General features: G+C 40.3%; 1 protein-coding gene across 1 annotated transcript in view; it reads left to right on the forward strand.

The window, feature by feature from the left end:
• Positions 1-14,543, forward strand: part of LOC125893551 (protein MTSS 1-like) — a 54,317-nt gene that overhangs the window by 32,970 nt on the left and 6,804 nt on the right. The window contains exons 4-10 of the mRNA XM_049584283.1: positions 414-498; positions 1,997-2,088; positions 3,180-3,254; positions 10,080-10,237; positions 10,434-10,541; positions 10,737-10,834; positions 12,420-12,684. Of these exons, the coding sequence (XP_049440240.1) occupies positions 414-498; positions 1,997-2,088; positions 3,180-3,254; positions 10,080-10,237; positions 10,434-10,541; positions 10,737-10,834; positions 12,420-12,684 (881 nt within the window). The remainder of the gene's footprint in view (positions 1-413; positions 499-1,996; positions 2,089-3,179; positions 3,255-10,079; positions 10,238-10,433; positions 10,542-10,736; positions 10,835-12,419; positions 12,685-14,543) is intronic.

A 14,543-nucleotide genomic window follows, 5' to 3' on the forward strand; every position in this document is an offset into this window, starting at 1 on the left:
AATGAGAAATTAAGATACCTATTTTATAGCAGGCTGAGTAGCTGAAGCGGATGTGATACATTTCTGTATTTATAATCAATGAAAATTATTGTCACTTCGTATAGTTAGTTGAAATATGTTTGTTACATTCTGAATCACAGTGTGAATTTGCCCTTTAGCCTTTATCCCTGGCTTTTCTAGCCCTCATCTTATTGTCAAGTGTTTGAGCACTCTTTTATCATTCAAAGAATATTTTCCTCTGTATAGTTTGACCCCCACTAATATTTTCTCTATATCCCATCTTTCTCCAATGAGTTGTAGTGATACTGATTAATATCTGATGTTTGGTTGTGTTGATGAGTGGATGATTGTAGCAATTTCCACATTAAAGCTCATGTATATGTAATTTTTTTGGTCTTTTTTATGTCTTTCAGGTGGGACCAAAGACATTGGATCAGCGTTGACCAGGATGTGTATGCGACATCGCAGCATAGAAGCTAAACTAAAACAGTTCTCCATGTAAGCCACATTTTTTACCCTTTCTTTGTCTCTCTTCAACTAGAGTACTACTGACATTTACTAACATACAGGATATGATATGATATGATATGATATGATATGATATGATATGATATGATATGTCCCATCTGCAATTTTGATGAATGATTGTCTGGGATGTAAGAGGGGCTGGGTGTGAGCTGGGATTTAATTGGAGTTACCATGTCCATAAGCCCCATAACTGTGGTATTACTGAGCTAAAAGGGGATTATTAACAGGGAGTTCTAATGTCCCATAAACATCCCTTCTACACACACTCACACCCTGCCAGTTTGGAGTGAGGCAACATTTGCTTATAATTAGATTTTTGACAAAAAGTTGTCAGCAATACAGAGCTTTTTTTTAAATGTTCAAAGACAAGCATCTAAAGTTTATTTCTTTTTGCAGTGTTTCCTATATCATCAAGTCACAGTTAGTGTATTTTGACCCAAGTTGCTTCCCTCACAGTGCAGCTCCAATAAAATGGTCTCTATTTAAATTGTTATTTCACCATATCCTCTGTGTCTTGACATTTTGTGTATGTGTGGGTGAGGATGGCCCTTGTTGCGGAATGCTGGGAAGAGACGATTTGTCTGGCAACACTAGCATCTATAATGTTTCAGTGTAGTCTCTCTCTCACACACACACACACACACACACACACACACACACACACACGACACAGACAAGGGGCTCTCTAATTTCGGGTGGCATTTCAGCAGAGATTCCACTCGGATCTCCATAGCAGGGGCTGTGCACAGGGGGGCTGTGGCCACCACCCACCTACTGGCGCACACACACACACACACATACACACACTTTGGAGAAATGTCTGCAAGAGGGAGACATCTAATTTTAGTTTCATGCCTGCAGCTGCCTACCTCTCACACTCTCAGCCTCTTCAACACACTCACAAATACATCTCAAATACAAGACGGACACAGTTGGGTAATGATTGACGGACATGACTGCATAAGCTTCTTACTTCCTCCTGTGACACAGTCAGACACAGGCAGACCTTTTCTTCTCTCAGTCTGTTTTTCTCCCTTTCTCTCTGCCTGTTAATGATTGACAGATAAGACCGTACAGACAGGCAAACCAGACCTAGATATTTATGTCTGACAGTCTGTCTGCGACTGTCTAATCAGATGACAGATATACTGACAAACCCTGCAGAGCAGCTCTGGTATTTTACATTTAAAAAATAAGGTTGCTCAGCCATATAATTGGTGATTAAAACATATTTTGCATACATATCAAACCCAAGGAGTTGGTGTTTTAGATGAATTACAGGAGTGAAAAGGTTAGTCTTAAATATCTGCTTATTAAAGGTTTAACTAATCAGGCCATTGCTGCGTGTCATTACCCCTCCCTATCTCAACTTTCCCGTCTCTCTCCAGCTGCAATATAACAAAGGCAAAAAGCCCTAAAAATAACCTCTACAAAAAAAAAAAAAAGTAATTATCCTGGTGTTTTGCAGGGGCTTCCTGGAGGGTCTAATCAACCCTTTACAAGAACAGATGGAGGAGTGGAAAAGAGGAGTCAACACGTTGGACAAGGACCATGCTAAAGGTAAGACAAACAAATGTGAACACATACATAACTATAACTTGCTGATCCAGATATTCATTTGACCTTATGATACATCCCTAACATTTGAAAGCATTGTAAAGTGCCAATGTATGTATAATGTTATTATTGTTTTATTATTATTATTATTATTATGAGGGTGTTTGCATGGACATGAATAACCCATTTATGAAGCTTATTCTGGTTATGATCCAACTCAGGATATGATGTTTGCATAAGCAAAGCCAGAGAAATCAGGCTATTTATATTCCCTGTATACAGGAACAATACTAGTGATCTGGTTACTGATTACATATGTTTATTAGCACAGGTGCCCTGATGTTTGGAAAAACAAACCAACAATGGGAGATGAGAGTGACAGGAAATGCTAAACACTACACTGTACAGTTGCTATCACTTTACAACCTAGCTGCTAATTTCTGTTAGGCTCCGATTGCCAACAGCTGCCTGCTATGAGCACATCCACGTCTCTCTCTCTGTCTCTCACTCATCTAACGATATTCCTGAAAGCAGCCACGCCACTCTTATATCACTGTTCTCCACACTGAAGCCAGCCTGTCACTGTCACAGTGTATAGGACAGGGAGCAATGGATGAAGATTTGCAGGCTCTCTCATTACTGAAAGACAAAACCCACTTTCTTCATTGCTCCAGAAGTGAGATGCTGTCACAGCTGCCATTTTCTTGTATTTTTGTTACGTCACTTGGCTAATGCCGCACCTGTTCAGGTACTCAGTGGCTCTCAATTGCCTTGATTAAATGTTTGTATGCACCAGTATCCTGGTTCCTCGTTAACGGGTTGAATGGGCTTACTAGGTTTTTAAAATGGGATATGGTGTTTACATGCTCAAAACATAAACAAGATACTCTAAAAAACCTGATCATAAACTCGTTATTCATGTCAGTGTGAATACACACAATGACTTTAAGCATAGGTTGACATTTAGGTTGTTGTACCATTTTTGTTTTGTTGATTACTGTCCCACAGATTATGACTAAGTGTATAAAAACTGAACGTCAACACCAAGTTTTCACACAGTCATTTACGTTTTTTCCCTTGTCCATCTGAACCAGAGTATAAAAGAGCCCGGCAAGAAATAAAGAAGAAGTCCTCGGACACATTGAAACTTCAGAAGAAAGCAAAGAAAGGTAAAAAAACGCCTACATTTTTTATTTTAATTAACAAAATAACTGCTAAATACATTAAATCGGATAAAAGTGGAGACAAATCTTGTGCCAACAATCTTGAACTAAATCTTGTACTAGTAAAATCTTGACTACATAGTATGAAAACCAGAACAACGTCATACTACACAATATACAGTAGATTTATTTATTGTGCAGGACTAAAACTAGCAAAGTATTGGAAACACATTCTTAATGAGCATTGTCTGCTAAACTCAGTAAATATAACCATGTCAAGTGTCTGTCAGAGAATGTCTTCAGATTCAATTCGTGTTCAAGCAAACAAGAACAAGTTTTTGTTATCCTCTATCAGTGTGCAATGTAATCAAAAGCATGAAACATGATTCTTTTATGCCCCTCATGCTAAAAGATAAGCTGTATACATATATCTTAAGCAAAGTAAAAAAAAAAAGGCTTGGCTTCATGAAATTCTCAGTCAGTACTTCTCCCATATATGCCATCACAAGCCAGCCCACAGGAAAATGTGGTTTTTATTGACCTCTATGAGAATTATCAATCATCTGGGTTTTCTGTTTTTTTTTTGTTTTGTTTTGTTTTTTGGACACCGATGCAGCTAAATTTAGAAATCTCTGGTCAGCATGCTGTGTCAAGAAGTGTAGATCAGGACAGAAGAAAGAAAAACAGCAACTCATCTATTGGTGAAAATTGGTTTTACTTAAACGATGTGCACCTGTGCTTTGGGAGTATTTTAGTTAAGCTTGATTTGCTGTACTGGATTTAAGACCTCTATCTGAAAGGACTAATAGATACATCTGATTATTGAAATCATAAAAAGGTTAAGCCATAGTAACAACTTGTGAAGGAAAATAACATCTTTTATTGGAAAGTGTCCAAATTGTATATATGAGGTTTTCAGAAGACAGCACTGATGTGTATAGGAGAAGTTTGTCCTTACTGATTAGACTTGTGCAGATCTAGTAAGGCTAAACATTACCTTACTTGGTAAACAGTCTCTGAGAGGGCAGGGGCTTTCTCCCTCTGCAGTTCTCTTGGCTCGGGCTCTACATACGCATTCACCTACCTAGAGTAAAAATGACATGCGCAAAAAAGGAATTGGATGAATATGCTTCCAGTATGTGTAGGGATGTTGATCGTTTCAGGTTTGATTCAGTGGATGCCTCACATTCCTAAAGTCAACAGATGTTCAGGTCAGGAAAAAGTAAAACAAACAGGGCAGGGGTTCTTCTTACTCCTACTATGCAGTAGATTTTAATAGTAATCTTTACTAATACTGTTGTGTAAGACTTGTGTCATTGCCCTTCAGCTGTTTGCATGACTTTGACAATCGTTAACACTGCTGGCATTAGCTTAAGATGGACCACACAATTTGTTAGCACGATTCTTTTGAAAGACATTGTGAAATCTAAATCCACTGATCAATGGACCAGTGTAGCAGTTAGGAAAGAAACAATAACCCTGATGCCATTTTTCAGATTTTTTTCATTTGTTTGTTAATATTGATACACCATTTGTTTAGGATACTGTTTATCAGATGATGTCATCTGTAGAAAACAAAGCCTGATGATATTTGGCATTTATTTTTGAATTGTCAAAGTGGCAAGTAATGTAACTGGTAGTTACTGCAACTGCTTTAAAGTCCTACGATACTTAAATGAGCATCCAGACACACAAGACTGCACCTTTAGGTGATGCATTAGTGTTAAGTGCTGGCACTCTTTCAGTTGACTTGGATCTTTTTCCCCTTTTCCTTTCCCCATGTGGTTCTGATACCATCCTACTCCTTATGCTGCACTGCAGCTGATAATCTAGGTAAGTCAGTTTGTGGAATAGACACACTGTCCAGGTTGTTGCTTACGCTATAATGTTCAATCAAGCATATTGGTTGCATTGTGAAGAAGCCACCATAGATAGAGTTTTATGCAAAGACCAAATATGTTTGGATGCTGCTAATTATTGGCATGCTTGATTCCTCTCCACCGACATGGCAGCTGTTGTTTACAGTCTATACTTACCACTCCACATTGGCACATTAAGAGGGTCCATCTTTTTTACTGCCTCTTCCACATCCTCTCCTCTGTTTTCTTACGGTTCCTCTCACCCACTGTCTGTAGTTCTGGGTCAAAGGCTCCATGTTGTGAAGCAGCTGAAGTAATGAAGTGTTCTTGAAAAGGAAATTAAACAAGGAGCAGAGGTGTGCTCCATAACTGAGCCTTTGCTCCGACCCACTTGAGGGTGGAATTAGAAAAAAAGAATTTTTTCACTGAACCAGTGTCACAATAAAAAGATGCTGTGGCCTGAAGAAGAAAGAGAGGAAAGGAGGTGAAGTGGAGGCCTCAGTTGACTTTAGATACACTCAGGTGCTAAGTGGTCCAGTGGGTGGCTCCTTCTGCTTTACTGGTCCATTCCTGTACCTTAATTTCTACAAATTGTCTGTCTTTTTTTTTTTTTTTTTTAAATCAGCTCTGTGGTGTCCGCCTTAAGTGTGGTCCATGCTGGCGAGTTTCTGTCCCTTTGCTCTGCTCACACACACATGCACCTCATCTTTAACAAGCCACCTAGTGATGAAAAGAAAAACAAGTGTAGTGTTGTAAGAACAAAACTTCAAACTTGACTTCAGAAGTAATGCTTTAAATGCTTTTAGATTATTTTTCCTTTCACTACAACCTGTCCACACTGAAGAATTTTAAATGGAAAGTCAATACAAGCCTACAGCAACCAGTGTGACATCAGTTGATGCTTTATTGCAGGAAGCAAGCATTACATTGTTGCTGACAAATAGGACATTAAAAGATATTACCACTCTTGTTTTCTATAAATTGGAAAATAATTTCATTTTTTTGGCAGCCATCTCTTATTCACCCATTTTAGGACTTCTCCACTTGAGTGAACATACTCCCACCTAACTTTATCCAGCTGCACCTGTTCCACCCTAAAACTCTGTGAACTCTGCACCGCAGAAATACTCACAAACATTTCATCAAGTTCAGGAATAGGCTACTAGTGTTAGTCACACTACTCAAAAGAAGAGTAGAGAATTAACATCTGTCTGCGTGTGTTGGTGAGTGTGTATCTCATGTTTGATATGTGTCTTGTGAGGGTGTTTTCCTGACCTGCGACCCCAGCCGTGCTAAGTAACAGCCTGTGACTGCAACCTAATGTAATCATTGGTCATGTGAAGGCTGAAGAAGCTAATCTCATTTCCATGTGTGTGAGTGTGTGCACATGTGTCTACATGTGTGCAGACTGTGCGGACCCTCACCATATTTATCACGGCTTGGTCACTGAACTTCTGGCAAGTTGAGTTTGGTAAAAACAACTGTAGAATATCAGTAAGACTTTAATAGAGCATATAACATAGCAAATCTAATAGAAGGAAACTCTGTTTTGCTGTAAGGTTTTTTGTTTACACACAACAGCACTTCTCGTCCTCACTGACCCGGCTGTTGTGTTTGAAGTGACAATGAGCAAATTAGCTACCAATCTAATTAACCTACAAAGTCTGCCTAACAAAATGATGTCACTTATCTGAACTGACAGGTAAAGTGTACAATAGGGTGTGTGTTTTGGTGGTGCCATATCTTGCAGACAATGCGTTGGTTCATTCAAGACACGCCAACATGACATCTACAGTATCATCACTTAGTCATCCTCAGGGACGGAATCCAAAAAAAGCAGTCCTCACTACATGTCACAAGCACTAGTTAAGCACTAGTCCTTAATTAAATGCTGAGTGGCTTGTGAAATAACTCTCAGGGCGGATTTGTTTACTATGCAGTCAGTGCCCATTGACCTTCAGTGAACCTCAGTGTTTGTCTGTGGTTGAAGAGAAAGAGGAAGTAGCAATCAGGGCCTCGTCATTCACATAGTTGCACAAGCACAGATGCTCAAGTTATGGCACAGGCACCGGGAATGTGTTCCATTCAGCACTAACAACCTCTTTGCTTACCACAAGTTGACAACTCTTGCCAGGATGTGCCTGCATTGTCTCCGCACAGATGTGTGTCCCTGTGTCTGTGTATGTGTGTTTATGTACTCCAATCCCTGCAATTATGTCTTTTACATCAACACTGATGTCTGTCTCAAGCTGATTGAGTAACGATAATGGCTTTTGGTTGGATATTAAAGATATTTTTCAGTCTATATGTGGTTAGTTGATAGTAGTTCATAATGTTTACCCTTTATGGGTCAGTTTCCACATGAGCTAGTATCATGAGCGTACGCATATTTAGAATTGATGGCCTCGTGATTCACTTTAAAGGGCTCAACTCAAATATCAATGACTCAGTTTGTTTGCATTTGCGGACAAGAGTCAAACTTTCTCACGTAATTAAGTGAGCGAAGGGATAAAGTGCTTCTTGATCGGTCAGCCTTTAACAGACGTTCACAAGGAAGTGGTGTGACACTGTTTGTGATAATGTTAAGCGTTACTCAAGATACTCTCGGGCACTACCAAAACAGCAACAAAGAAAATATTTGGCTTTTCACCCGTCTCAGACAAAGTGCCTCAACTTTCAGCAGCATCTTTCCAAACCCACTGCGGTTATGTTGAGAATACAGCCTGCCAAGACTTGAACTAGTGGGAGAAAACCAGAATACAGCGTGCTCCCTCGTTTAACTGGATGCCAAGGAGACACCACATTTAGGCCGACTGAGGCCTAAAGTTTATTGAAAACAAAGTTGTGATGTGACGGGAATATTTCTAATTGTCACATTAACGTGTATCTCGGAGCATCGCAACAGAGCCTATACTCACTCAAAGCATATTTCGTTACCATGGCGTTGTTCCATAAAGCCCCAGTGCCATTTTACTTTAATAGATGTTCTTTATAATGATTTTTTGCATTAATTTTCAATAACGATCGACCAGCTGTTTATAACTAGTGATTAAAACATTATTTGAAATGTCAGCCTAGCTTACTAATAATTTCCTTGGCAACAAGATGGAAAGAGACTAATTTTGCCTGGGGGGAAGTGAATAATAATGAGTTTGGTCCTGCAGTGGAAACCAGACTAATGAGTGAGGCCTGTCTAGCCCTCTCAGGTTCAGTCATACAGCCAGTTCTCCACAAAACCTTGTACAATGTAACTGTAAACTCTTCTGTTAAAAAAATGGTCTTTGGATCTATATGAGACGAAAATATATACCGCAATTTGGACTTTGTACGGTCCATCTACTCCATCATGGTCTCCATAGGGTAATAGAGTAGAAACTCCCATAAACACACACATAACTCACATTCTTCTTAGCGTTACAGCCACCAAACCAAGCTTGGTAGATGGATTCCCTCTATATGGAAACTCAGTTAGTCAACAACTATCAAGTTCTGAGAATTTCGAGGCATACTTGAAAAGTTTGTGAAAAGTCGAATGAAAAAAGCAGTTCAGTGTAATTGCACATTCTCCCTTTGTGTACAAACATGATCTTAAAGGAACTTAAGTGATTAAAACATTTAGTCAGTTCTCAGTAATGTCAACTGTTGCAATGCTAGCGGTCGCATAATGACGGGAAGAGTTTCCATGTGGTGCTTTTGTGTCAACTCAGTATTTATGTGTGTGCTTGAAGCCATTGTTTATTGTCACTTTAATTGTGGTCAAGTCGACTGATGGGGAGATAAAGCAGTGGAAACAGAGCTTCCCACATCCTGCATCATACATAATGTATACTGACACATTAGAGAGGAAAGAGCTGTTGGATTGTCCTCAAGATAAGACGCACATCCTTATGTTTTACATTTGAGGTGAAGCTGATTTGCCTGCGTAACTCTATCTGTGTTTCTTTACTACTGATTTGCATGATATAGGGCCGCACGTCAAATGTCGACAAAAGACGCCAGTTTGTTATCTTTCCCAAGACACGAGAGCAGACAGACAGACCACAGAGTTGCTCACTGTGGGTTTAACCTTGATGTATGAAAGTCAAGACTGTGTGTGTAAGTGTAGTTCAAGTGGTTAGATAATGCCTTTGAGGCCCACTGTATGTCATTTTGGGCAGTCGCCAGCCTTCCTGCCTCCTGAGAGAACTCAAGAGGGCTTGATTTGGCTTCAGGGTATCCAATCTTAAAATCGAACACTCACCCACAGAAATACATCCAACCCTACACACCTATATACATGCAGCACAAAGATGCACACGGCGCTGAACAACAGGATAACCTTGGGGCTGTAATTGCCCGTAGACATTCCTGGATTTACATATGCATAATGACAGCACATGGACCAGATGGCCTTTGAGAAAGACCTGAATCCAATGTCCGTCTATAAAAACTCTGGAAATGTAATTGTTTGACAAAGCATAGGTTGAGAGATAGTCAAAAAGAGGTTCTCACTTTTGGCTATCTCGGCATAATGGATTGAAGTTCAAGAAGAGTAACAGATTAGTCGAAAGTAGATAACCTTCCTGCCACCTCTGAACAAGAGACAGGAAGCACTTCATGACAAAAGTGGCCCTTCATGTGGAGGTGATAGCCAAAAAGTCGTGGGGACATTCAAATGCTTGCAGTGAAGATAGCAATGTTCACAATGAAAAGATTAACATGTAGAGCAGTAGTAACAGTCCAGGCCACACCAAATGTTCTCTCATTGCTACATGATCATATCGTTTGTGAATATTCGTGCGTGTTACACATAACTCTATTCTTTTTAGTGTTTGTGTTGTGAAGGAAGAAAGATGGAGAATACTGTCAGGTGTAGTGGTGAAATGTATCTCAGTACGCTGTGAAGTAGTAAATAGACAGGTCGTGTTCCCTTGTGTGTTTTCCCTGTAATGATGTGTATATTCTTTTTTTATGTGTCCATTTTGTTTCCAAGGTCGTGGTGATATCCAACCCCAGTTGGACAGCGCCATGCAGGATGTCAGCGATAAATACATTCTGCTGGAAGAGACAGAGAAGCAGGCCCTGAGGAAGGCTCTCATAGAGGACAGGCAGAGGTTCTGCTGCTTCGTAGCCATGCTGCGGCCTGTAGTGGTGAGTACAGCAGGGGAGAAAGAGAGAAATGAGCCTTCGGAAAGCACTCAGGGAACAACAGAAAGTTACGTCATTCCAGTGTCTTTGTTTTAATCCCACAGACTGAAAAGGTGCAATTTCATACATTCAACTTAATCTTTCTCTTCTTTCTACCTTCTACAAACCTGTTCTCTCTCCCTGCCACATATTCTTTTAGGATGAAGAGATTTCCATGTTGGGAGAGGTCACCCATCTCCAGGCAATCTCTGATGACCTCAAAACCCTGACCTCTGACCCACACAAGCTTCCCCCTGCTAGTGAACAGGTGAGGAAAATATCAATGATGAAACAGCTGGTGTGAAAACAACTGACCTTCATCTCACTGTCACAATACAAACCCTTTTGGTCCTGCATGACCTTTTTTGTAAGGGGTTGCTTGGATTTAATATAGCTTTGTTAAATGCTGTTCCTCGTGACAAGTACGACTAATAAGTATGACCGATATTTTCCTCCCTCTCAGGTGATCCTGGACCTGAAGAGCTCAGATTACGGTTGGTCATATCAAACGCCACCCTCATCCCCCAGCACCACTATGTCCAGGAAGTCTAGCATGTGCAGGTAGGCACGCGTAGCCATAATGAATTAAAGAGAGGCTTTTTCTTTGTTTTTTTCAAATACACTTTTACCTACTGTACCCATAAAGGCTTTTTGTGCTCCAGTGTGCTTCAAAATGATGTTGAAAATTAAATAACTCCGGTTATTTTCATCAACCATTTCCAAGACCTAAGGAATGAGGAGATGAAGCTCCATTCAATATCTACATCTGTTCAAGTTAAAGATTACATTATAGCATGACATGTATACACACATGATGTACGGAGGTCTGGAAATTTGTCCTGTAGACCCTTTTAATGGCTGTGGAGACAGCTTATATCAGTGTGTAATGCAGAAGGGAACAAGGACATGGAAGAAAACTTGCCCAGTCTATGTCTGCCACCCAGTGGTCAGTATGAGCTGGAGTAGTTTGCAGATTCTTTATCTCAGTTTCTTTGTACCTCTGCTTCATCTCCTCTTCATTAGTGATAGTAGCTCATTAGTTCAGTTCACTGACAAATGCAGTTGAAGTGGACTACGTTGTCAAAAAAAAGGCAGACAGATAAATGTATAAAAACAACTAAGGATTACATGTTAGAGAACTTTTAAAATTGGACCCAAAAAAACAGACTTTTTGTTTTGTAGCTGTTCAGACCATGTCTTCTACCGTCTGTCCTCCCTGCTTTTTGTGTGCCTCCCAGTGATTTTTCCTGAACTGTTCTGGTGTAAAGAAAGAGAGTGTAATGCCTGGGTGGTGCATTGCTTTGCATTTCCCTTGTTTAAAACTTGTAACGTCAATTTTGGGGTTGTGGGTTTTCTATGATTGAATCAAAATGTTAAATTACTTCTGATGTTATGATGAGAATGTTAAAAAGCCTTCAGGCTCTGAAAACATTTTAAATTCACCATAGAGGAGTTTAATAGTTTCAGTCCTCAACAAGTTTTTTTCTTGATTCTTAGATGGGTGATTTTTTTTAAATTCACAAATCATCATGAGACAGCTGCTTTTATGATTTCGATGCTTTGCAAATTTTGGTGCATGATTGGTGCTATAAGCCTAAACTGCAGTTTGCCTTCTTGTGTATTTTATTGTCAAGTTTGTACATGATTTGGCACATATGTACATATTTTTCATTGTATAGACTTTGCAATATGTTATTTTTATATCTGCTTCAGATATATAAACTGTTACTTTCAAGTCTTACTTCAAACAGTAATTAGACCCAGTGTTTATGCTGTTGTTGCTTTTCATCTGAATATTCTCAAAAAGATGGCCCAAAGGCAAGAAATCCTGTGATTCCCTGCCTGTAATTATTGTCATTATGATTTTACGCCTCCTTTGTTGGTTTGTGTTGTTGTTTTGACTGGATTGGCCTCAGTCACTGCCTGCTGCATCTTGGTGTGCCGTGTTAATTGTTTCCCATCCTGTCTTCCCCCAATCCCCCGCCTCCATTCCCTCCCTTTTATTCCTTTTATGTCCTTCTTACCCAACCTTCCTTTTTCAATCCATGTCTTTGGGTGCACTTGATTCTCTTCACCCCGCCTGTCACTGCCAAACTTCTCCTTCCTCTGGTTCTCCCCTCATCCCTCACTCCTTCCCCTTTCACAGTAGTCTGAACAGCGTTAACAGTAGTGACTCCAGGGGATCCAGTGGCTCTCACTCTCATTCTCCTTCCTCCTCTTCTTCCTCCTCTTCTTCACACCACCTCTTCCACCACCATCACCCCCGCCATCGGTACCGTAGCTCCACGCTACCCCAGCAGGCCCCAGCCCGGCTCTCTAGCATCTCCTCCCACGACTCGGGCTTCATCTCTTCATCACACGACCAATACACATCGTCCAAATCATCCTCGCCCATGCCAGCTGAAACAAAGGTAAGAAAAACCCCCAGCTACCCACACTGAACCATAATTTTGCCTCTAAGTATGTACACATGGTTGAGACAAGACTATAAAACCACATATGCTCTGTGATTTACAAGTCATTGTAGTCAGAGACAGAGAGAAAACCCCAAACCAGCAATCTTTTCTCACACATCTCCCTAGCCACTATGGGAGGCAGTTAACTGGCAGCAGTAAGTGTATGTGATCATGGTGAAGTCATTTTGCTGCTATTATTATAGCATAAATGCTCAGGAAATTAGTCTGCCTCCATTCTAGCCCAGGGCAAAACAGGTCAGCCCCATCCTGCTATTAAAGAGTAGACCGCTGTGACAGACTGTGGTTTGGCTTAAGCATACTGCGTGTTGTATTTTCATTAAATGTATCACAGTAAAATGACATGTTACAGTGTCGACAGTCTCTTTTACATCCACTAAGAATGCGTCTCTAAGGGCAGGTCTCGCTCTGTCAGTCTTATCTAACCATCTAACACAAGGTTTCAGATAATTATCAATGTGATAGTCCAGAGGATTATCTGTGTGGGGTTTGTGGTTTGAGATCAACCGTGAGAAGCGGCTGCACTAGCTGACATTTTGTTAGCGCGCCAGCAACCAGAGTTCCCCCATCCAGAACACATTGGTATAGTTAGACTCCAAGTTTTTATGATGCAGTGAAGGTGGTTTGGCAAGTCCATACCTGACCCATTTACAGTACAGTCCTAGGAATCAGCCCTCTCGCTGCCTCATTCTTGGTGTAGTTACAGTAGTTTATGTTTTAAGGAGGACAGTCTGATGGCTAAACTGCACTTATAGGGACTTGCACCTTAGTGTAATAGTGTGTAAGATTTAGGGGGATTTAGTAGCACGTAGAGGTGAGGATTGCAGATGATCAGAATTATCCACAGCACAAACTAGACTGGTAAAAACACTGAATAAAGCAGTTACCATGGTTGCAAGGGAATGAGATTTTAAGAGAGATTCTAAATTATTTCATGTTAAAAAACAGTGTTTCTCCGATGCTGTCTGGCACGTGGATGGGCCACTAGCCAAGCACCTGCTAATGTGTGCTCACCTTTTTTCTCTGATAATTTAAGATCCAAACATTCACAAGGTTTTTACCATGAGTGGAATTATCTGCAGAGGTCTCTTCCTCTCCAAAACAAACAGACCTCGTGATTTAAACCAGGAAAAACACTGAATAAAGCAGTTATGCATTGAAAAAATCAGCATTTTTCCAGCGCTGTCGTTGTGAATGGGCTGCGAACTACGGTGGCCAACGCAGAAACATTTAAAAAAAAAAAAAAAAAAAGCGCAAATGGCCTTGTCTGGAGTCAGTGTTTGGTCCGTCTGTTCTGGGAAACATGGCGGTGAAACATGGCAATCTCAGTTGGTTAGAAACTGCACCCTATGTAGATATAAACAGCTCATTCTAAGGTAACAAAAACCCAATAATTCTTATTTTCAAGTGATTATACACTAAAGAAAAATTCTTGTTATATTATATTCAGTTTCTGCCAATATATCCCCCTGGGATACCAGGGACCTTTAACCAAGGACCTTTAACCAAGGGTCAGTAAGGCGGGGCCATGGCTTACAGCATGATGTTTTGTAGCTGTCCCAACTCCTGATCTCCTTCTGAAGGGCAGCATGCAAACAGATTGTTCCCCTATAGGCATGGATTAAGTATCAATGTTAATGTTAATAAAATAACCAGGGCTAATAGATCCTTTTTAATATCATGTGTCACACATGTTGAGTTTGTGAGGATATGTTCAACACCCTAAAGAAGAAGAAGAATTTTGCTTGTGCTTCCTTTTAACAAACCTCCAACACTGCTGATGTCCATGCAATTAA

Source organism: Epinephelus fuscoguttatus, linkage group LG8 (assembly GCF_011397635.1).
Source record: "Epinephelus fuscoguttatus linkage group LG8, E.fuscoguttatus.final_Chr_v1".
Classification (NCBI taxonomy): domain Eukaryota; kingdom Metazoa; phylum Chordata; class Actinopteri; order Perciformes; family Serranidae; genus Epinephelus; species Epinephelus fuscoguttatus.